This window comes from Rattus norvegicus, chromosome 18 (assembly GCF_021556685.1).
Source record: "Rattus norvegicus strain SHRSP/BbbUtx chromosome 18, alternate assembly SHRSP_T2T, whole genome shotgun sequence".
NCBI lineage: Eukaryota > Metazoa > Chordata > Mammalia > Rodentia > Muridae > Rattus > Rattus norvegicus.
The window spans coordinates 26,640,624-26,665,012 of NC_141551.1; the positions used below are offsets into that span (position 1 = coordinate 26,640,624).

The 24,389-nt window shown below is 43.6% G+C and overlaps 1 protein-coding gene and 1 non-coding gene across 3 annotated transcripts in view; one reads left to right on the top strand and one right to left on the bottom strand.

Annotated features, from left to right (window-relative positions):
• Positions 1-2,692: 2,692 nt before the first annotated feature.
• Etf1 (eukaryotic translation termination factor 1) overlaps positions 2,693-24,389 on the bottom strand; it is a 28,422-nt gene continuing 6,725 nt past the window's right edge. The window contains exons 3-11 of one of the 2 annotated variants that reach the window (XM_087592881.1): positions 13,987-14,162; positions 13,573-13,712; positions 9,776-9,914; positions 9,323-9,513; positions 8,860-8,989; positions 7,574-7,729; positions 7,121-7,185; positions 5,848-5,995; positions 2,693-4,959 (exon numbers count right to left, since the gene is read on the bottom strand). In XM_087592881.1, coding sequence (XP_087449007.1) covers positions 4,877-4,959; positions 5,848-5,995; positions 7,121-7,185; positions 7,574-7,729; positions 8,860-8,989; positions 9,323-9,513; positions 9,776-9,914; positions 13,573-13,712; positions 13,987-14,149 — 1,215 coding nt within the window. In that variant the 5' untranslated portion in view covers positions 14,150-14,162 and the 3' untranslated portion in view covers positions 2,693-4,876. The remainder of the gene's footprint in view (positions 4,960-5,847; positions 5,996-7,120; positions 7,186-7,573; positions 7,730-8,859; positions 8,990-9,322; positions 9,514-9,775; positions 9,915-13,572; positions 13,713-13,986; positions 14,163-24,389) is intronic. The other variant, NM_001008344.1, reaches the window with a different exon arrangement.
• On the top strand, positions 8,304-8,419 carry LOC120098404 (small nucleolar RNA SNORA26). Its single transcript, XR_015643182.1, has one exon. It is a non-coding gene; the product is annotated as a small nucleolar RNA SNORA26 (small nucleolar RNA).

The window sequence follows — 24,389 nt, forward strand, 5'->3', positions numbered from 1 at the left end:
AAACAAAAACCTGAAAATTCCACCTATTCTTTGATGAAGACATTGGATAAACTATCCCCCGCCCCCACCCTGAAACAGGGTTTCATGTAACTCAGGCTGGCATTAAATGTACTCTATAGTAGCTGAGGGTGACCTTCAATTCCTTGAACTTATCTCCATTTCCCAAGGGTTATACCTAAGATGCTGGAGGAATTCTAGGTGCCCTCTCCAAGTCATGGGATCTCCTTTTATTTATTCCCAACACTGGTGGGGGACAGGCTGGGCAGCCAGTAAAAATTTGTGGGAAAGAAATTCTAATGGTGTCTTCCAGACACAATTCAAGCTGGTGGGCACCTTGGAAAGCCAGTAAGGCTCGCCCACTTAAACCTTGCTGGCAGGCTTTTTTTCCTCTTAAAGAATGAAGGGTCTGCAATTCATGGCTCTGGAACCAAACAGAGCCCTAGAGTGTTATGTAATAGCTTGGGAACCTTGACAAAAACACCTGAGTTTTTCCTAAGGATTATATAATTTACTCTTGTCATCTTATAGGTGGTAGTTGAAACCTAGATTTCAGAGGGCAAAAGCCGAGCAGAGGTGAAAAGCCTCCTGGTTCTTCTATGCAGCCAACCCTCCTTCCTACAGTTGGTTGCCATAGTTTCTGCAGGTTTTAAGAACAAAGCAAGCGGTCCCAGAAATGTGCTGATGCTTGGTCGGAAAGCCTGCCTTTTCCGATGAAGCCTACACAGTATCCTGGTAGCACAGCGCCACCTTGTGCCCATCAGCATAAAGTCACTCTGGACACTTCCACAGAAGAGATTGATAGCAGCCACGGAATTTTGATAGCAAATCTCATCTTAGGTCTAGCCAAGCGCCAGGAACTATGCAATTCACATATCCCTATGAAACCCTTAAGCCAATCTGTGAGACAGGGTCTTGGCAGGTAAAAGGCTGGCTTGGAAAACTCATGTTCTCCTGCCCTCCGAGTGCTGATGTCACAGGTGTGTCATCACATGTAGCTCAGAGCCAGGACTTAAGACTTCTTGTGCTGGGGAACTGGGTTGGGGGAGACATGGCAACTGGGGCCAAACCCAAAGCTGTCATACATACTGGACAAATACTGCCACTTAACTACATCCTAGCCCTTTGCTCTGAGAAAGGGTGTCACTAATTTGTCATGGCTGACTTGTCATGCCTCCCAAGCAGCAGGGATTACAGGTAATGACTAGGTAAGGATGACCTTGCCAAGTTCTGAGATCCTGAGTTCATGGGCCAGGACACAGGGAAACCCCAGAGACGGACGTCTGCCTCTAATCTCCATTCGGCTCCGTGTCACACTGTGGCACCCAAACTGCTACAAGGAGATAATGCCCCTGCCTCACAGCTCTAACACCGTGTTTCCACTCCCCCTGGCTAGTCAGCTCCTACATCTCTTGAGTCCCATCAGGGTGGGACTTTGGCGGATGGGAATTCCAATTGGCACTCATTCAAGTTGGCTACGAGGGAGAAGCTGGAGTGGATCTCAAATTCCACCTTGGCACTTGGCCCTCAATTGACTGGACCTGTCTGGGAGTGTTGTGGTATGGGAAAGGGAGCTGGAGAAGAAATGACAGCAAGGGCTGCTGGCCCAGACAGGTAAGGGGTGCAGCCCCTATATCTGCTCTCCCAACAGCTTGTTGGCTTTGAGAATACCACCGAGGCATGCTGTAGGAGAACTACCTTTACTGTGCAGCCTGCTTGTCTGTTTCCAGAGGAAGACTGGTCTGGATACCTTCTGAGTGGACGAGCCAGCATGCCGACAGAGCAAGCTGCTGGTGGCCAAGTTTTCTTCTCAACTGGAGACAGTGAGCCACCTATAATTTGTTCTTTGTCAGAACAACCTGTAGGCTCCCAAACCTAATTTCTGCCCTGCCACTTGGACTGTAACTGAGTATTTTGCCTGCTTTCATGTACGTGCATCTCCTGTGTGCCTGGGACCAGTGGAAGACGGTCAGAAGGCAGATCCACGAGGACTGTGGTTACAATCTGCTGGGTGGCACCATGTGGGTGAACCTATGCACTACCTTCCCCTTTTCTTTTAGTTTTTCTGTGTAGTCCTGGCTGTCCTGGAATTCAGAGATCTCTGCCTCCCAAGTGCTAGGATTCAAGGCATGCACCACTATGCCTGGCTTGCAGTCAGTGCCCTTAACTGCTCAGACAACTATCCCCCCACCCCTGGACTAGCTATTCTTTTGTTTAGACAGGATCTTGCTATGTAGCCAAAACTAGCCTCAAACGTGATCTTTCTACTTCTGCCTCCAGTGCATGTACCACCACAATAGACTATGACCCCCTTTTACAGGACTCAAATGCAAGAGGACTAAAATTAACTTGAGACTGGGATAAAATTTTCACCTGTCTTTATGGAATACAGGGAGGTTTGAAATACCTTAAAACAAAAACAAAAAAATCAAAGCCAAGCATACGTAAATTGCCTTCTGACTTACAAGTACAGTGGAGGAAGCTATACATCAGTTTGGCTGTAGAAAGTGGAAGCTCCCTATGGCATATCCCTACAGCACATCCCAGGACCACAACCTCAGCTGTCCTTCTTAGAGTGAGAATAACTAAGGCTGAGCATTTATTAGGACGACTGATCTAACAAACAGAAGATTTAGTCCCTTGTAGTCCAGACTTTTCTAGGAATATTCCTAAAAAATCTCAAGCACACAAAATATATTCTTAAATATGGTTTAATACTCTTCTCCATTTCTGTACATCACAACACCGAGATTCTGCTCTTAGGGTCTCTCTGCAGAGGCTAGGGAGTGCAGGCTACGGTTTCACCCCTCACTTATGTGTGTTTGTATGCGTAAGTGTAACACATATCGGTATATATTGATACACACATCAATATATAATGCAATATATATCACCAAGGAGAACACATTGATTAAAGAAATACAAAAATTTGGCATCATTTCCAAACTTAAATAGTAAAAATAAAAACTAGAAAAAGAGCTGCATACCCTAAATGTATCATGTGAGACAACAAGCATATGCAAATGTAGTTTACATCCGATCTCTCTGGTCTTGTCAGTCACATCAGACCCATTTACAATGGCAAAACCCTAAGGTACTGCTGGGAAGAGTGTTCGCTTGCTTTTGGGTGTTCTGCAAACAAACAGCAGAGCCCAAAGCAAAAGCCTGCTCTGGTGAAGCCTCCCATGTTGGTGAACACTAAAGAATTGACTCTTCTCACTGGGGTTGAGACATTAGGTTACAGGACAGACAGTCATTTGGACCTCAGAGTACAGTGTGAGAACCAGAGCTTTACATTTGAGACATGCTCCCTTCATTCAAGTGAGACAGGATTGATTATTGGAACGATAGGCAGGTCTGTAACCTGGGAACAAGGAACTGGTTCAGACCAATAAAGCTACAAGTGACTGAGTCAAGTCAGTGAAGAGCAGCAGTCAGGCACTAAAGTGTTAAAAGTACCCAATTTGAAACCCAATGCACCCTACCACCCTGGTGTGTGCGCGATACCAGCTGACTGTAAAACCCGTGATCCTTCAAAGCTCACTGGGCACACTGTTCCGCACTGCTGCGGCTGGGCACACCCACTCTGTTCTCTGTCACCACCTTGAGCACACCATGACTGCACTTCAACTGGGTTTAAATCCGTCACAGCCCAGCGGTGAAGCCCGAGCTTCAGGTTCCCAGGCTCTTTCGGCTCTAACATGGTTTTACAGTCCACGGTGCCAGCAGCTGTGTCCTACCCCACCCGCCCCTGCCCTCCCCACCCGCCTCCATACTTTCTCATCTCAGAGGTGCTTGTAGATCCCACTTTTTGAAACAGATGCTCCAGCCCCACCAGGGGTTTGAGATATACATGCACGGTCATACGTGTCTTGTCTGTCGTTCCCGTGAAAAATCTTGCAGTTCATTTGAAAAAAAAAAAAATCAAAACATTCACATAATCTCATGCCATCCAACACAAGGAAGCACCACCACCTCCCTTTACCAAGAATAGATCCAAGCAAAATCATCTTTGACATTTTTTTTTTTGGTTCCACTTAAATTGCATGTTTTATTTCTCCCAACCCCAGCCATAGCATAGAAGCCCCATATATCCATCCCAGACTGGTTTCTAGTAGGCTGAGGTTATAGGGAGCCTCAGTAGAGCACCGTCTCCCAAGAGCCGGGCACAAGCGTTGCCCCCACACTGATGAAGCCAACAGTGCACTGGCCCCGTGTTTCCGCACTCAGTCTGAGTTTACAACACAACCTCACCCTTGAAACGGACAGTCTGGGAGTGGGGGTGTGAGGGAGTGAAACTGAAATTGCCTATTAGCTCACCCTTTTCAACATTAAACAGAGACCAAGAGAGAAACGGTTCCAACATTTCACCACATATATTTCTTCTTGTGCAGTCTAAGCCGAGAACGCCATGTAAATGGGTCACTGCGGAGGCAGCGAACGCAGCAATTTAGTTACTCTCCGATCAGAGGGAGAAACCAACCAGTATGATCTCACGTCTACTGACTTCTGAAGGTTTACAGCAGTTAAAGTATTTTGCTTCTATGTATGAAGGTTAAAAAAATCATTTTTTTCATAAAATACAAGAGCAACCAATTTTACCATCAAGTAAAAGTAAAAACTGGGATTCTTTTAAATTAGTCCAAAGTGGCATTTAGGGACTTGGTTGTAGGCTGCTGCGCTGACACCACGACAAACCAAAGTGTAGGGTTGGGTCTGGTTTTGTTTCGCTTTTCTTTTCAGTATCCAATGCTCACGGATTAAGTTCTGGAAATGTTCCAATTGTAAGGCAGGGATCTGTTTGGACTCCACCACGGGTATGCTCCTTGGGTTGAATGCTGGAGGGTGAGGCACGTTTTGCCGGACCCATGTCGACTACCTAGTAGTCATCAAGGTCAAAAAATTCGTCATCTCCTCCTTGGTATTCCATTCCCTGGAAATCTACTCGGTACCGCAAGATACCTGGCGAGACAAAGCAGAGTCAGTAGCCTGGGTCCTTAGAGCAGAGAGGGGCTGCTCTTACAGGAGAAGCCCACCCAAGTCCAGAATTACAGTGTAATCAACAGTGAGTTCCAGGCGTGGTGCTCACCATGCCTTAGTACTTAGGAGGCAGGGCACAAGGACTGCCAGTTTTGGAGGCCATTTGGGTGGCACAGTGAATCCCAGGCTAGCCCCTACTCTCTAGAGAGGCTCACAAAGGGGAGGGGAGGTAACTCAGTGAACCCCAGTGCAGGCTCCATTGCTGGAAGCCATAGGAATAGGAGTAGTCTCCTGGTTATCTCGTGACACCTGAAGGTTTGCAGGCGCAAAACCACATTCCCCAAAACAAAACATGGGCCCAGCAAGATGGTTCTGTAGGTAAAGGCACTTGCTGCTCTAGCTGACTCTTCAGGACGCATAGGGAGGAAGAATGGTCTTCTGACCTCCACATGCATGCCAAGGCACTCTTGTGCCCACCCAAATAGACACAAAATAATACCACCAAACTGCAGAGATTAAATATGACTGAAATACATCATGTGCGTGCCTGAAAAAAAAAAAAGGATAGTGGCACCTGTCTTCAGCACTTGGGAGGGGGAAGCAGGGGCATCTCTGTGAGTTTGAGGGAAGCCTGGTCTACAAAGTGAGTTCCAGGACAGCCAGGGTTCCAGAGAAACACGGTCTCAAAAAAAAAAAAAAAAAAAGAAAGAAAATAAAATGCTAATAGAAAACACTAAAAATAACCAAAAATTGGTCCAAAAGTAAGGAATGTAGCATCACATGTTGATCCAAACACCTCTTCCAGTAGAGGTGTCCTTAATAATAAACTATTTCAGGACAGCTCGGACCCTGTTTGAGCTTGCTACTCACCTCCAATTCCACCAAATCCTTTCACAAACTGTGATCCTTCTTGTGACTTATCTGTGACAATTTCTAGTGTAGCTCCAAATTTTTTATAGTTGTTAGCAAACCATTCCAAGAGGGGCATGCTCTCTATCAGCTCATGTTCCTGTCCAGTCTACAGGGCACACAAACAATGGCATTAGTCACTCAGCCTAGCACATAGCACACACCCAGTGCCCTGCCCACCATCCCCCTCCCCCTCACCGTTCTCCTATAAATGCACAAAACTAAGCATATCTACCAGTTCTTGGTTACAAATGAAAAGGTAGATAAACTATCTGAGTATTTTCCCTTAGGCTGTGGGCTTAGCAACCATTCTTAGGTGTCACCTTGATTCCTGTGACTGATTCCAGAAACTAGGGTGTTAATAGTTTCTCATCATTCCTTAACCCAGAAGAGACACACACAACAGGACAGCCTAAATAAATGAGTACAGCACACAGGTGCCTGGTGCTCATGAATTAGAATCACAATCAGGACCCCCGAGGAACAGCTAGTGCTCTTAACTGCTGAGCGCCTCTCCAGCCCCACCACCAGCCTTGTTTTCAGAGTCCAGTGTTGTGTGTATGGAGTACGCACGCCATAAGGCATCATGTAATGGTCAGAAGACAACTTGCTTAAGTCTCAGGCTTGGCTATCTCATCAGCCCCATTCAGAATATAAAGCAGCCATTTACACCTGTCTCGTTTAGGAAGGCAGCATTCATTTAAAATTATGGTGATGCATTTAAGCCTAGCTAAGCACAAAGGGGAGCTGATAAAATGCTCAAAGAACAAAGCAAGCCAGGCGTTGGCGGTGAGTGGTACTCGAAGGCAGAAGCAGGCATATATCTGAGTTTGAAGTTAGCCTGCTTGCAGAGTGAGTTTCAGAACAATCAGGGCCACAGAGAGAAACTGTCTCAAAGCTGCCCCCTCTTCCAAGCTAATACAGCAGTAAGGTCTCAAACACAGAGCTGGGACAATGCTATTCAAATTAAATTTCTGTTACTTCAAGGATAACAATGTTTTTCTAATTTTTTAACTTATTACTTTAAATAAATTAAAAAAATAAAAAATAAAAAAATAACCACTATGATCCTGCCCTCCTTGAATTCAGGCCGGCGCGAGGCGGTGAGACATTGTTCTCCTTCCATGGCAGTCCCACTAGAATAAAGCTTTGTCTCCAGAGCTGATGCTGTATGTTACCAACGCTTTAAAACTCTAGCTTTTTGTATGTTATCACTAAAGAAAACTTTACATACCTCTTTGTCTGTGAAGTGAGATTTATCCTTCTCTTGTTCTGGCGTTAAATAGAGAATTTTCTCCTCTGTAGTATTAAAAGTTAAAAACAAAAACAAAAACCGTTAACCCGGTTTGCAAAGTACTAACAGACATCAACTCTGTAGATCAGATAAGAACAGGACTCCTGGACTAACTCAACCAAACCTTCCCAGAAACATCTCAGCACACCAAGTACCTGGTACCCAGTACTTCGCTCCTATAAGGAAACAAAGACATCCAAGATGCAGCCCCGTATTCTTGGCTAATTTAGCTGTGAACAAGCATTAAATGCTAGGGTGGGTGGGGTATTGGGGGTGGCAATATCACCCATGACCCCATGCACTTCTATGTTCCTTTATAACTGTGCCTGAAACCACGGGATTCTGAACAGAGAAATACAACAGACAGCAACAATATGTTCCTCTTCTGTTTACCTTCTGTGCCTTGGCAATGAAGCACGTATCTCATTATATCCAGATTTTCATAGACTATTAGAATCTCTACAGCTCCCATTTCCAAAGCCTTCAGTGTGTCTTCAACTCCAAAACAGTACTTGCCCGTGTCCTGGCTAATTTCATCAAAGTATCGTCCTGTGAATTAGACATAAGAATAAAATATATGGTGCCTCTTGGTTTCCACGAACTTAACCAACTGTGGATCAAATATATTGAGAAAAACTAGCACAACATGCCAACATGTACTATGGAGCTAGGCTTGTGATGGCTGCATCTGCAGGGAACATAGACCTTTACCTGTCTTCATAACGCAAACGATAGCAGACTATTATTAATATAACATTTATGACATGCTAGGTGTTACAAATAATTAAGAGATAATTTAAAGTACATGGGAGGGTGTGCATAGGTTATATACAAACACTACACCACTTCTGTTAGAGCCCGTCACAGTTTTAGATTTTGGTATCCACAAGATTTGAAATCATTTCCACCAGTCCTAACTGCTAAATATTAAAGAGGATTCCACCACTTCTAGTCCCAGGCTTACCAGCACCAGAGCCTGTTCCTAATGCCTAGCTCTGTGCTGCCTTGGGACCATGAACAGGCACTCAAGACCCTGGCCTTGGGTGAGGAAGGCCAAGGAGACTGAAGGTTCTTGGACCATCTTTTGTTGACCTGCCTCGGTTCTCCCCAGTTGCGCGTTCCTGTGCCCCTTAAAGGTGGTGCTGTACTTAAGAGGCTAACACAGAAGGGTAAAGCAACTCTTCATAAAACCCAGGGAGGAGACTGTATGCCTCTTTGGATCCTGTGTGGGAGAAAAATAAAAATTCTACACAAGTTCTTATTTTTGGGTATACAATACTGGTCTTGTGGATTGAATCTAGGGCCTTGTGAATGCCAGGCGAGCACTGCATCAATTGAGCCACTTTCCCAATCCAGAGCCTCATCCTCAAAATCGGGCCAGCTGGACTCGTAGCAACGCAAACCTTAGCCCCTGGGGTATAGAGGCACATGCGTTTGTGTCCTGCTGATAGTTATTTTCCAGTAAAGATGTTTAATTTTCCATTCGTTTACTCTTTTTTTAGTTTTGTCCAGGACAAGAGTCTCATACACCCCAGGATGGCCTAACTACTGAGGCTAAAAATGACCTTGACCTCTTGTTTGCATCTCGACACTATACTGTGGGGATCACAAGTATGAAATTATATACCTGGCCCTTTCTTTTACATTTCACAAAATAAAATAGTAGCATTTCACTATACCTATTAATTTCTTCTCTTGAATGAACTTCACGTTGGAGAGAACTTCAGTAGACAATTCAATAGCTTGGTTGAATCCATTTTCACCACCGTAGGATATATCAACTAATTTTAAAACTTTAGATTGCAACCTCTGACACAAATAGAAACAAAGACATTAGGATCTCAAACACCTTTGCTGAAATCCCACTCTTGAACACCGAGCCATCTCTTCAGCCCCTCCATTTACTTTTAACCACTGTGTCGACTCTCCGGCCAATTTTTTTTTTTTTTTTGTTCTTTTTTTAGGAGCTGGGGACCGAACCCAGGGCCTTGCGCTTGCTAGGCAAGCGCTCTACCACTGAGTTAAATCCCCCCCACCCCCCCAATGTTTTTAATGGCTAGGAAGGCCACCACATGTGTAGGGCACTGAGAAGGAATGTATTTCACACACAGACCCCTGCCACAGCAGTCCCTTTTCTCTTACCTGGTCAAACATGTCAGATTGACTTAGTTCAGTTTTAAAGTCAGCTGATCCGGCTAAAACCAAACCAGCCACATTCACTTTGTCTCCAGAAATAAACAGCTGCACAGCAGTCTCTGCTACTTTCCGAACATAGTTATGTCGCTTTTCCATTCTTAAACGGGCAAAACGCAAGGCTGATTGACCTCCTCTGCCTTTGACACAAAAGTGGTGGGAAAAAGGTAACTATTAAGAAAGTACAATATGCCTTATGAAGCAAAACCAAAAGAACCAGTCAAGCTAATCACTACCTGTTACTGTTCAGCACTAACACGCTTATTTACAGTGTATTACTACTTTTTTTTTCTTTTCTATTTTTCGGAGCTGGGAACCAAACCCAGGGCCTCTACCACTGAGCTAAATCCCCAACCCTGTGTTACTACTTTTAACAGACAAGTAAAAGGCATCTCTATGTACCGTGTTTCTTTGGGAGATCCACAGTGAATTTGTGCAGGACTTCTCTGGTGTTTCCTTGGAGCGTGCCAAAAAGAGCACCACTGCCGTCTATTACAATAAAACCAAACTTGCTGTCATCTGAGAGTAACGCTGTAAGAGCCTAAAACACAAACACAAGCACTACACAATGAAGTCCAAGGCTTAGTTAACTCAACATGGATCACCCTCCCCGAGACTGCTTTACAGGCCTCGGCCGTCATACGTAATGCTCATGCAGAGCGGAGGCTTCCATTCTGCAGGGAAGGAGAAAGGGACGGATTTACTGTTTACAGTCAGAGTCAGCTCTAGAGATAAGATGGTGATAGTTCACACTGTGCTGCACAACTAAAAGCCTAAAAGCAGTTACAGTTCTGTTGTTTTTAATCTTTCATTTATTTTATGTACATGAATGCACTGTCTTCATAAACAAGAGGGCATCAGATCCCATTACAGATGGTTGTGGGTCACCATGTGGTTGCTGGGAATTGAACTCAGGACCTCTGGAAGAGCAGTCAGTGCTCTTAACCACTAAGCCATCTCCCAGCCCCACAGTTAAAATTCTTATCTGGATTTTGCCACAATAAAAATTGGAAGAAACTAAATAACCCAAAACCTATACTTGGGTAGGCAAGATTTCTTAGCAATTAAAGGTGCCTTGTGACAACATCTGGTCCCCAGAACCAATGAGGGAGGACAGAATCAACTCCACAGGCAAGCCACAGGATCTGTCCCCCTTGACCCTCTCCCTCACCCGATACACACACAATCCACAAAATCTGAAGTGGAAACAGTGTCATTCTAGAACTCCAGCACCTGGGAGGCAGACATAAGAGGATTTCAAGTTCAGGGGCTGGAGAGATAGCTCAGTGGTTAAGAGCACTGACTGCTCTTCCAGAGGTCCTGAATTCAAATCCCAGCAACCACATGGTGGCTCACAACCATCTGTAATGGGATCTGATGCCCTCTTCTGGTGTGTCTGAAGACAGTGACAGTGTACTCACATTCGTAAAATAAATAAATGGTCCTGCCAAAGCTGGACGCCACCCCCTCCCCCAGGTGTAGGGGAATGTCAGGGAGGGGAGGTGGGAAGGGGTAGGTGGGGGAACGCCATCATTCAAGAAGGGGGATCGGGGATGGGGGTTATGGACGGGAAACCTGGAAAGAGGATAATATTTGAAGTACTTAAAGACACACAGAGAGGATCTCAAGTTCAAAGCTAGCCTGCACTGCTCAGTGAGAGTCTGTCTCCAAAGCCAATCAACCACCTACAAATAAACCAACCAAACAAAATGCCAGCAAAACACTAGTCTCCCCCTTTTCACTTTTATCACTTAACTTAGATGTAGAGTATAACATCTAAATTAAAGATCAAATTTAACATCTTGGTTCTTGTTTTCCTAGCATAGTGCTCTGAAATGAACCTGGCAGGACTCTCACACTCTTAGCCAGTGTCCTACAAAAGCCAAGTTGCAGTCAACCTAACTTTCTGCTACTATCATGGCCTTCAGCATTACTAGATGGTACTATCAAGGTAAAGTAATCTGCAAGCTAATTCTATAGTAACAATGAAAGGAAAATAGTTGTGTCTTAAAAAGAAAAACCCACTGCTCTCAACTGGAAAGGAGGGTTTTTGTTTTAACATGGGGTTTGGCTTCTCTGTGTAGCCCTGGCTATCCTGGAACTCACTCTGTAGCCTAAGCTGGTCTTCAACTCAGATCCACTTGCCTTTGCCTCCCAGCACTGGGATTAAGGCATACACCACCATCACTCAACGAGTTTTAAAGAGATTTATTTTCCTATCTCTGCCTCTCCTGAGAGGCATAGAGCAGCCTTGGGACTCACAGACATATTTCCTGTGATGGCCTGAGACCTAAGGACTGTAATATTCTGCTTGCCACATTCTGGTCTCTTTAGATCTAAGAAATTACTCATTCCTTTTTCCTTTTTAACCAAGAAACAAGAAACTAAATCAGGTGTGGTAACATGCCTATATCAGCACTTGGGAAGCAGAGGCATGAGAACTGAGCCTCACATGCTAATGTAGGCCAGACCACAAGACTCTAGCTTAATCAAAAAAAAAAAAAAAAAAAAAAAAAAAAAAAAAAAAAAAAGAAAGTCAAGCATGGTGGGATTTGCTTGTAATTCCAAGCACTCAGGTGGAGTCAAAGGAACAAAAGTCCAAGGTCATCCTTGGTTATATACTTTTGAGAACAACCTGTCTCAACGAAACAAACTCTAATAGGGGCTGAGGAGTGGCTTAGTAGGTAAGGTGCTTGTTATGCCTAAGGACCTTCCAGGTGAGAAATCGGGCATGGGGGATACTGGGTGCTGGGTGTAGCTGAGTCTACACCCTTAGCCCTACTAATCATTTTAATGATTACTGGGAGAAAGGTATTTATGCTAATTTAACAGCTGAGCTATAAAGCCAGACAGTACAGCCACTGGGTACTTTTTAAAAACAGAATGACCCAAAATCTGTATTTGTTTTTAAAAACAAAGTTGACATAAGCAAATGTGTCGAACAGAATTGCTAAGAGTCAGAAGAGGCCTCTGCCAGGACACCAGAGGCTCAGAAAAAAATACAGTTACCCAACTGGAATTGGTCTTCCTGTCAAGTTAGCAAAACCACCCACTGTAAACTGTGGACAAATGTCAGCTCTAATCCCACTGCAGAAGTCTATCTCAGGGTTGATGAAAGGCAAGAGACTAAAGTGGAAGCCAGCTGTGAATTCCTGATTGCTTACTGTTGACTGATTCAGGTCAGTCTAATGAGGTTTCTTTTCCACTATTAATGTTCATTATCGTTAGCTCTGTCACTCAGGGGTCATAAGAACAGGAAAGAGAAAACCTGTCACTAAATGCACTCTATTTGCTTATTTCCCAATGATTTGTGAGCTTAGTACTAAAGGTGCAAAAGACTAGAGACAAGTGTCATGGGAATAGAGAAACAGTCAATCAAAATCAGTCAACCACCTGCCTCTAACAAGTTATCCAAATCCAACTTAGCACCTTCCTCAAACATCAAGAGTAGTATAATGTCCGCACATCATTTTGAAAATAGTCATGATGGCCAGGCGGTGGTGGTACACATCTTCAATCCTAGCACTCGGGGGGCAGAAGACAGGCAGATATGTATTCAAGGACAGTCTGGTCTTCAGAGTGAGTTCCAAGACTGCTAGGGCCACAAAGAGAAATCATCTTGAAAACCAAAATCCAAACCAAGTAGTCGTGATGGAGGATGCCCATAATCCCAGGTAGAGGCAGAAGGATCAAGAATTCAAAGCTAGCCTCCTCGGAAACATGGACCCTGTTGTTGTCACACACACACACACACCACACACACGGTAAGAGAAAAATACCAATGTAAAAGGTTACAACTGTCAATGGCTTAGAAAACTGACTTCTTAAAAGATTAAATATTCTACAAATATAATCTATAAAAATAAAAGGAAATGGTTACAAGCATATTCATCCCTGTGCATGAATGTTTAGTGATATTATTCTGAGGCCAAACTGGAAATAGTCCAAAGGTACCAACCAATAAACACAGAAACGATGTCGATTATCAAAGATCACCGAGTATTCAATGGTAAAGTGGTCAAACAGTACAGATATCTGCTACCACAGCCTTAAAAATGGGCAGACCGTAGGACTCGTTCTATGAACGCACAAGCCAATCTATTAATAGAAAGTAGGTTAGTAGTGGACTGGAGCTGGGAAGCTAAAGAAGGAGAGCAGCTGCTCCTGGGCCCTGGTGAGGCCCTGGCCCTCAAGCTTACCTCTGTATGAAACTTGTTGTCGCACAAATACAATGATGTGTTAATTGGTTTGAAAGGTTCAAAGTCAATGTTAACTTTCTTTTCCTTTCCTTCTTCTGTTACAATTGTTCCACAGTAAACAACCAGACCATTTGGAGGTACTGCAAAGAACAAAAATAATTTCTCTAATTATTCCTACAGCCATAATTTAAATAAAACAGAAACTCATCCTAAGACTCATCCTCATTGTAAAGCTTCTTCCGAGATGTTTCAGTAGGATTTATTCCTTAAGTATAGCAAATAGTATTTAGCACTCAGTGTATAGTAAATAAATCAATCAGTAACTAGGTAGCTGAAGGGCAGTGGTGGCAGCTGGCTGGTCACAGCAAGAGAGCCAGGCAGGACAGAGTGGCAAAGAGAGAGAGAGATGCTTACCTTTGTTATAAAGTTTGAGTCTCTGTTGTACAGATGTGATGGCTCCCAGGACTGAAAGGCGGTTTACTCGTGACTTAATGTTAGACGCAGTTCCAAACTCATCTGCTAACATTTTTGCCACTCGTGAAATCTGGTCTTTGGGAGGAATGATCAGTGATATCATGCTCGTGCCATTGCTGGAGAAAGAAACGCACACAAGTTTAAATTCATGCTTACCATTGATAAACTAAGGTAAGACATTCCTAAGACACGTCATCTGAACAGACTGAGAGGCAGCAGCTACCTCCTGCTTGCACATTTCCAAAGAAAGCTACCAAGGGCCAGCGACAGTTCAGCAGACAGTAGCTGCTCAATTACTTAACACTGAGATTAGCCATGTAATGAAGGCCATCAAAGGGACAGCCAGGAAATATCTCCTTCTCAAGGATGAAAAAGGAAGGTTGCTGGAGGACCAACAAGCTGGAATTTGGCAACAAATGAAGCCTGCCAACAGTAGAGGCTGAGATCCCGGTGGCTCTTCAGTGGACAATGAAACAAATCGTCCCAAGCCCAGACAAATATTTCAGTTGCTACTACCCCTTTCTGAAAATCCTCAAATTCAGCATACCTACTGCTTTCTTGATAGGAGAATAATGCAATTCACAAACATTGCAGTTATTAAACAATTTCTAGACTACAGAGATCTTCTTGTCTATGTACTGAAATAAAGGGGTATGCCATCGAGAATGTGTTTTGATTATATTGATTTAGTTAAATTTTTAAAGAGGAACACAGGGGTTAGAAGCACTTGTTTCACTATCATAAAGGTTTGGAGTTGGGATCCCAGAACACTCACAACAAGTCAGGTGTTCTGCACAAGCCTAGTAACATCATCTCCAAGGAGGGGACAGACCAGAAAATCTATCAGGCAACTCATGTGCAAACACAAATTTCTAAAAGAGCTATACATTCAAAAGCCTGGTTACGTGTCCACACTAGTTCAAATATCTAGAACCAAAAGATGAGACTGAAATATGACCCACAGAGAATACCACCTCTTTAACCTATACTTCCAAGATCTGTATTATTGGCTGCAGTTAAGAAACACCTAGCTTGGTTGGGGATTTAGCTCGGTGGTAAAAGAGGCCCTGGGTTCAGTCCCCAGCTCCGAAAAAAAAAAAAAAAAAAAAAAAAAAAAAAAAAAAAAAAAAAAAAAAGAAAAAGAAAAAAAGAAACACCTGGCTTCAATATTTCTAGTTGTTTTTGCCTAGCAAGCATGAGGCCACAGGTTCAAACTCTAACATTAAGGAGTAGGGTAGAGTACGTATCAGCAGCAATATAAACCAGTTTTTGTAAGTTGAAAAGCGTTCTGAAGACTAGTTTACAATGTGAATATACTCACCTTTAATGCCCTATACACAAAAGTGAGTGTCAGCAGGTAAAGGCACCTGGCCCATCCTGTAGCCTTAGCACTAGGAAGGTAAAATAGGATTCCCCAGAGCTCACAGGTTCAAGTGGAGACAGTCTCACAACTTGAGGTGTTGAGTAATAAAGAAAAATAGCTGGCCAGAGTCTCTGGTTTCCACACACGCACATGCATGTGTGTACCACACACAAAGATAACATATAAGATGGGGGGAAAATGTCTGAAAACCACGTGGTATGATTTCATTATGTAGAGCATGTAAAGTCTCAGCATTCAGACAAAGCACAATCTGAACTAAAAACTGACAGAGACCAGGCACAGGCACATGTGCAAGCAGATGATCTGAGCATGAGACCATCCGGTCTAACAGCGATTCCCAGGCCTGCCCAAGGCTACACAAATAAAGGACACCAACAAAAGGTAGCAAAGGACATAGGTCAGTGGTAGTGTTTGCCAACCAAGCACAAAGCCTAGGTTCAATCTCCAATACAAAAACAAAATAAAACTGGGCAAAGAGTTTGTGAATAGACGATTTTGTAAAGATTATAGGAAAGTTGGTTCTTGGGTCTGCTGTGGCTCCCTATCTGGAAGGTAAAGCTGTGTACTGTTTCACATACAGTTTAGTTATACAGGAGATGGAAAGATGACCCTTGCTCTTCCAGAGGATCCAGAATGTTCAGTTCTCAGCATCCACACTGCAGCCTACAACTGTCTGTGACTCTACCAAATGGAGACCCCTGATGTCCGTTTTTGGCTTCAGTGGGTACTACAAGCACATAGTGCACTAACAGACATGCTGGTAAACACTCTCTTAAGAGTGATAAGACAGTGTTGGCCTCTGATCTCCATATATACAAGTGACCCTTCCCCTTTAAAAAAAGACAGGAGATACAGGATGTAGAAAAACAAAAACTCAATACTGTTATAGGTGTAAAATGGAATGATGGACACTGGTAGGATGGGTCAGTGGGTAAAAGTGCCTGCTGCCAAGTCTGATGACCTGAGTTTGATTCCTGGGTCTCACGTGTGTAAGGCAAGAGACAACACCTTTAGCTTGTCCTCTTAACTCTGTATGAATGGAGTGGCACGCATGTGCCTACACGATTAAGTTGCTTTTTGTCAGTGTTTTAGACCGCAACAGATGACCAGGACAGAACTCTTAAAATAAATAAATAAATAAATAAATAAATAAATCAAATCAACAAGTCGAATCTTTTAAAGGGTGTTATGTTTTATAGTACGAAAATTATATTTAATAACAATAAAAAAAATCAGCGTGGTGGAGGTGCACGCTTTTAATCTCAGCACTCAGGAGGCAGAGGCAAGTGGGATCTCTCTGAGTTTGAGGTCAGCCTGGTCTATAAAATTATTTCTAGAACAGCCAGGGCTACACAGAGAAATCTTGTCTCAAAAAACAAAATCAGTTAGGGCTAGGGGATAGCTTAGCTGATAAGACTGCTTGCTGTGTATGCATGAAACCCTGGACTCAATCTCCAGCACTCCTCTAATATAAACACTGGGAAACAGAGGAGGGGCACCAGGAGTTGAAGGCCATCCTTGCTGCATGTGCTCATGCATACAACCCTAATGAATGTGATGGATGGACAGACCAGCATACGTACATATGTACAAGAGGACTAGCTGGGAAAAGGAGGCAGACTAGGGGAGAGAAACAAGAAAAGGTGCTGGGGCATGGTGGCTTAGGTCCAGGCATTTGAATGCCCTACGTGGTGGCACTGTTTGGGAGAAATGTGTCCCTGGAAACGTGGAAGCTTCAAAGACTGGTGCTGCTCCCAGCTTATTCTGCTTCTTGCTTGCGGTAGGAGATGTACGCTCTCAGCTAATTCCACTCCATGATGGTCTTAACCTTTTAGAACCATAATAAATAAACCCAAAGAAACTCCTGCTTTGATAGGGGGATTCCAGAGGGGAAATCGGGAAAGGGGATAACATTTAAATTTAAGTAAAGAAAATATTCAAATTAAAAAAAGAAACTCCTGTTTCAGTGGTGCTTTATCAGAATAGAAAAGTAACTAAAACGTAGGGTGTAAATATGATACTAATAATGCTTTATGTACATATATGAAAACAGATAAAACTCATTTTATATTTATATAATTCTCGTGTACTTAAAGATCAGAGGCTTGAGACATGGCCTTGCAGTTGAAAGCTTCCAGAGGAAGCTCAATTTCCAGCACACAAATGGTGGCTGGCAACCATCTATAATGCCATTCATAGGGCATCCAAGGCCACTAGGCACGCTTGGGGTGCAAGGACATACACACCCTAGCTTTAAGGCTACAGAAGCAAACAATTATTAGTATCACAAGAATAGGTGGGGTCAAATAAACTGAGAATGAAGATACTTTCAGAAAAACGTGAACCACCCCCTGCTACCTATAGAAAGCCTATAGGTTTTCACAGAAGCCTTAAGTAGGGGCTTTTTTGTTTTAAAGACTGTGTGTGTGTGTGTGCATGTGTGTCTGTGTTGGTAAGAACTTTGGCAGAGAAAATTATTTTTTTAAGTGTATGGTGCTTGCCTTGTACACAAGCCTGTCTATGTATGACTGAATGCCTGGTGCCTCAGAGGCTAGAAGAGGGCATTGAATCCCTCTGGAACCTAGGCTTTCTCTGAGAATTATCAGTGTTCTTAACTATTGAGCCATCTCCCTGGATCCAGATGAGAAAATTTAAATACAAACCATTTTTTGTGTGTTTTTTTCCTTATAAACAATTCTCAAAGAAGCATAAGCTCAGAATCTTTAGGGACCACAGGCCTTCTCTTGAAAGGGTTCTGGTCTGAGCCAGCACTGAGATGGACCTGACAGAAGGTGATGTTAAGAAGTAGAATGAAAAGGGCTCTGAAAACAGAGAATGATGGCACAGAAACCCAAACCCAAAGGACCTGAAGCTACGTGAAAAGAAAGTCAGAGCAAACCGAGTGAACCCAAAATGCCTCACAGCCAGATGATGCTGTGCAGAGAAACGACCTTGAGATAAACTGCTATTTACTTTCCATGAAGATGGCTTAAGATGATAAACAGTCATTAAGCAATTTTGCTGTAAGAACTGCAGGGCAGCCTACATGCACACCCACTTAACATCCCAGAGAAGATTAAGCAAGTAAACACGTAGTGACAGGACGAGACCTCATTCCTGGAGTCCATTGCTTAAAAGGTTCAGAAGTAGGGCTCAGGGCACGCGGTACGCTCCCTAACCCATCACACAGGAGACAGACAGACAGATCTGAGTTCAAGGCCAGCCAAGACTACACTGAAAGAGCCTGGCCCGTCTCAAGAACAAACCACAGGTTCAGATGTATATGTAGTTTGCCAGAAATTTTTTGGTTGATATATTTCTACCAAGATTGCTAACTCTGAAACATACTACCTGAAAGTTTAAAACTGGCTCCATGGATAAGAGTGTTTTCATGAGGACATGAATTCATATCCCAGAACCTACATAAAACATGTGTCTGTGGGGCTGGGGATTTAGCTCAGTGGTAGAGCGCTTACCTAGGAAGCGCAAGGCCTTGGGTTCGGTCCCCAGCTCCGAAAAAAAAGAACCAAAAAAAAAAAACAAACAAACAAAAAAAAACATGTGTCTGTAACCCTGGGGCCGTGAGATGTAGACAGGCCTTCCGGGACTTTCGAGCTGCCACCCTAGCTCTAAGTCTCACTTGTGACCCTGTCTTTTCACCCAAAGATGCACGTGTCCATCCCTCTCAGACCCACCAAATCTTAGGAACAAAACTACCTTTCACTAGTTTCCATGTATAGCTCTCTCTACTCTGTAGGGGGAAACCTTAAGTTTCTGAACCCACCTTTGTAACACATTTGACTAGAGCTGAAATACAGATTATTAAAAACAATGCCTTATGTGGGAATGGTGGTGCCTGATGTACTCCAAAGGCTTAGGAAGTAATAGTTGAGACTATTAAAGTTACCTCATGCTTTTATGCTGGCTTTAACACTGGCAGAGTAAAGGGCCCTGCCAGGAAAGTTTTGGAGCAGATGCACTCATTTAATCCACAAGCAGCCAAACTTGTCAGACCAGTCTGTGTAAACACAGTAAAATCTAAAGGAAGTTAAATATCTCATGTTCATGTACAACAAGCACCTATTACGAGAATGAGAGGGGGCTGGAGAGATGGCTCAGTGGTTAAGAGCACTGACTACTCTTCCAGAGGTCCTGAGTTCAAATCCCAGCAACCACATGGTGGCTCACAGCCATCTGTAATGGGGGCTGATGCCCTCTTCTGGTGTGTGTGAAGACAAGGACAGTATACACGCATGTGCGAGTTAAGATCATCAGACACTAGGAAAAAAGAAAATGTTCTCACTGGAGAAGCTAACCGCAAAAGCCAAACTAGAGAGTATTCTCATGGTTGCCACCTTCCCATCGAGATGTCTGGGTCTGCACACTGGCTGGCCTGGAGCTCACATGCAGACCAGGTCACACGCAACGCAGCTCTGCTGGAATTAAGAGTGTGTACTACTACTGGGTCTGCTTGCTGTTTCTAATTCTAATAGTCTTTTGTTCATCTTCTCTGCTGTCATTATATCCCCATTCCAAAATCAAAAAACCTTAAGTAAGAGCCAGTGAGGGGACTGGAGAGATGCCTTGGCAGTTAAGAGTAAGAAGACCTGGGGTTTGATTCCAACTATCCACATGGTGGCTCACACAGTGCCTAGTTCCAAGGGATATGATGCCTTTTCTGGACCCTGAGGTCACCAGGCACTTGCATGATGCTTAAACGCCTATACACATAAGGTAAGTTAAATAATAAACATTAATTAAAGGAGAGCTAAATGAACAAACAGCATTCGGTAGAGTAGCACAAAACAGCTCAAGCCAATCTGGGTCACATGGCAAGACTGTGCCTCAAAACCCAAACACACACACACACACACATAACACACACACACAACACAACACACACACACACACACACACACACACACACACGTAAGTACATACGTAAAAAGTAGTAGGAAAAGAGCGAGCACAAGGTTGGGGAGGTAACTCAGTGAGAAAAGAGCTCACTCTCTGCAAGCATGGTGATCTGCACTGAGTCCTCAGCACTCACGTGTGGCAATGCAGGCCCGAAACCCCAGAACTGAGACCGGGCAGAGATAGGGAGAGCCCTAGAGCCAGTGGGTGGGGGGGTGGCTCAGGGATGAAAACACTCACCCTATGGGCTGGAGGACCTGAGTTTTGAATTTCCAGAACCCATGTAAAAAGAACAGCCCTCCCTCCTCTGGTGAAAGGAAAAGCAGACTGGAGGTTTCTCACAAACTACGTAAACAGGAAGCCAAGCAACAAAGAAACCCCTTCTCTAACAAGGTGGAACTGTCACACCTGATGCTGCTGTCCTCTGACCTACACGTGTACCCCACACACAGAGGAAAAGGACAAAGAAGTCCTTAGACGGCATGCTCCAGCTAGTAGTGCATGCCTATAACCCCAGACTTTAGAAGACAGAGATCCAGGAGGATGGCCTAAGTTTGAGGCCAGCCTGATTTACATTCAGTTCCAGGTTAGCTTGGAACCAAGACCCTGTCTCAGCCAGTGAGATGGTTCATCAGGTAGCAACCCCTGGAAGCCACATGCCAGGAGAGAACAGATTGTTTTGACCCCCCCAACCCCACTCTTTACCACAAAAAGAAATGAATGTAATTTTTAAAGAACACCAGTGAATCATGTTGTGTAGCAATGACTCATATATGTCTTAACAACTTCAAGGCAGACCTAAGAAACAAGCTAGACACAGATCAACGCCGAAGACAAAGAAAGCCCCCAAGCCCAAGGTCCTCAAGCTCATGAGGGTAATTTCCATTATCAAAGAATTCTCTTCAATGATTTACCCAGAGGATTAACTTCTGGGAGACACAGGGAGGAAAACCTTGTAAACGGGGTAAATACACAGAACAAACACAACCCAGAAAGGAAAGATTTAGACAGCTAGTAGCTTTCCCTTCCCTCATTAAAGAACTGTCGACAGGGAAGTTTCCCTACCTCAGTCAACATCCCAACACTACCTACTGGAATATTCCATCAGGAAGCAGCAGAAGCTGGAATACTTTTCTAATTTTCTCAAAATAATGCAATAGAAGGAGACTGCGATCACAGCCAGTCTTAGCATCTCACTGTCAGGCTCTAGCCACGGAGCTATGAATGAAAACCCCTCTTTTGTGACCAGTGTGGAAATACTCTGAAACAAAGCAGAAGTTACAAATCTCCCATAAGTTATCTTTTTAATCCACACTTTCAGGATTGCTATCACCACCAAATGTTCATTAAAAACAAACAAAACTGGAAAAAGACCACTGGCTGCTCTTCCAGAGGACCAGGGTTCAAATCCCAGCACCTGCATGGTGGCTCACAGCTGTCTGGATTCTAGTTGGAGGGTCTGATGCCTTCCTTTGGTCTCTGTAAGCATACTCATGGTGCATAGGATACAACCTCTATAACTTAAAACTAAAAATTAAAAGAGCAAGCATGGTGGCTGGGCCCGGCAGAACACACCTTCTATCCCAGCACTCAGAGGCAAACTCTTGAGTTTGAGGCCAGCCTGGTCTACAGTAAGCTCCGGCTAGAGTGAGACTCTGTCTGAAAATAAGCAAAAACCAAGGTAGTGTGCATAACAAGAACATAGATTTGAAATGAGAAGATGGGGACAGAAACTGTGAAGACCTCTAGACCTGCCTGGCATTAGACAACTAAATATTCTCCAGACTTTAGTTTTATCCGTGGAACGCCATTAGTAGCTTTTTGTCTCATTAAGAGGTTTGTTATAGAGCTAAAAGGCATGCTAGTTACTTATGCTTGAAAAAGTAGTTTTAATTACTTAAAAACATCAGGGACTGGAAAGGCGCTCAGAGGTTCAGAATGCCTACCGCTCTGGCAGAGGTCTCAGGTCTGGTTCTCAGCATCCTCACAATGGCTCACAAACGCCAGTAACTCCAATTCTTGGGAACCCAATACCTTTGTTTGACTTTTGAGGGCTCTAAACACATGTGCCACACACCCATAAACTTTGGGCATGCATTCATAAAATAAAATCAGGGCCAGGACATAACCTTTTCGTTTGTGCTTGGCTTTACCAAGACCCAGTTCCATGTCCAAGCACAGCAACTAGGAAACTGCCTGTAACAATCACTGATCTTAACCTTGCGTCGCCTTTCCAGCCCCACTCAATTCTTAATTAAATTCTATTGTGCCAACTTTACTAGGCAGGCATATATACAACCTCCGCTACTATTTCAGCATCCTGAGGTCAGTACCAACAATTAACTAATACTAAGCCTTTGCACTCAATTTGAGGCGACTTTGCTTTTAAACAAGAATGAATTTTAGGGACTGAAAAGCTGGCTCAGCCATTAAGATCAAGCACTACTCTTCCAGAGGCTGAGTTCAATGCCGAATATCCAAATCAGGCCGCTCACAACTCCCTGTAACTCATCTGACTCATCTCTTTGGGCACCTGTGTGTGCACACGCACACACATACACACAATTAGAATATATTAATAAATCAAAGCAACAAAAATCAAAGATTTTGGGAGCCCAAGACTTTAGCTCGGTGTAAGAGCACTTGTCTAGCATTACAGATCTTGGGTTCAATTTACAATACCACAAAATTTTTCTAACAATCAATCTCAAGGATAAAACAAGAAAGAATGAAGCACCCCGGCCACAGGGAAGTAGAGACAGGACTGTCAGTTTCAGAGATCTTACGTCAGAACAATGAAATACCGCAATGACAGCTATTAAACTGCAGTCACAGCTTTATTCTCCCATGCCAAAGATTACCTATCAACCACATAATACAGCACGAATGCCCAATTCGACTTTTCTGCAGTGCCTTGAACATGCTAAACATGCACAAAGTAATCTTCTCTTCTGAGAAAAGGTCTCATTGCTCAGATTGGTTTTGAACTGGTGATCCACCTGCCCAGCGTCCTCGATTCTGGAGATTACAAGTATGGTTAGGTTTCCTTCTCACTTGACTTACAAAGTAACAATCCTTAGAAAAAAACAGGATCTTAACTGCTCTGCCACCTTCCCCCTCCTTGGCACTAACATTAAAAACAAACTACCTGACTTGCTAAGATACTTTCTAACTTTTATCTAAGTATTTAGTTACATAGTTTCCAATACCTCATTCAAGACTGTAAACTGGGCTTGGGTTACTCATGCCTGAAATCACAGAATTTGGGAGGCTAAAACACCAGGATGCCTATGAGCTCTAGATTAGCCTAGGCTAATGACACCCTGTCCCAAAAATTCTTGTCTGCACTAACCCCTCAAACTACTATGTTACTCAGTACTTACTGGGACTGAAAATGGTTTGTGTCACCATTCCAGGGATGGTTAGCACACCATGTTCTCATTAAGAAAAAAAAAAAAACCAAACCAAACCCTTTAGCCCTGTGGTGGTGGCACAAGTCTTTAATCCTAGTACTTGGAAGGCAGAAGCAGGCTGATCTCAGTAATCTAGTCTACAAAGTGAGTTCTAGAACTGCCAGGGATACAGAGAAACTCTGTCTTAACTCCCTCTCCTTCCAAATAAATTTTCTAGTCAGGTGTAGGGGTGCACCTCTTTAATTTCTCAGCTCTTGGGAGGCAGAGGCAGGTGGATCTGCCTGGTCGACTGAGTGAGTTCTGGGAAAACTAAAGTTACATAGACAGACCCTGTCTCAGAAAGACAAAACAGAACAAAAACAAAACTAGGGGGAAAAAGATATAGCACCAAGGAAGACACCTATAAAAATGCTAGCACTTGGGAGGCTTGTATAAAAGGATTGTAGAGAGCTCAAGACTAGTGTGGACAACAAAGCAAAACCCTGTTTCTAAACACCAAACCTAGGCCGATAACTCCAAGTTATCTGCAGGGCAAGAAAGAATTGTCAGGAACCGCAAAATGCCACGCCCACTGAACATAATAGGAACAGCCACAGAATAAAGAGAGTAGCTAAGGGTCCAAAGTATGTCAT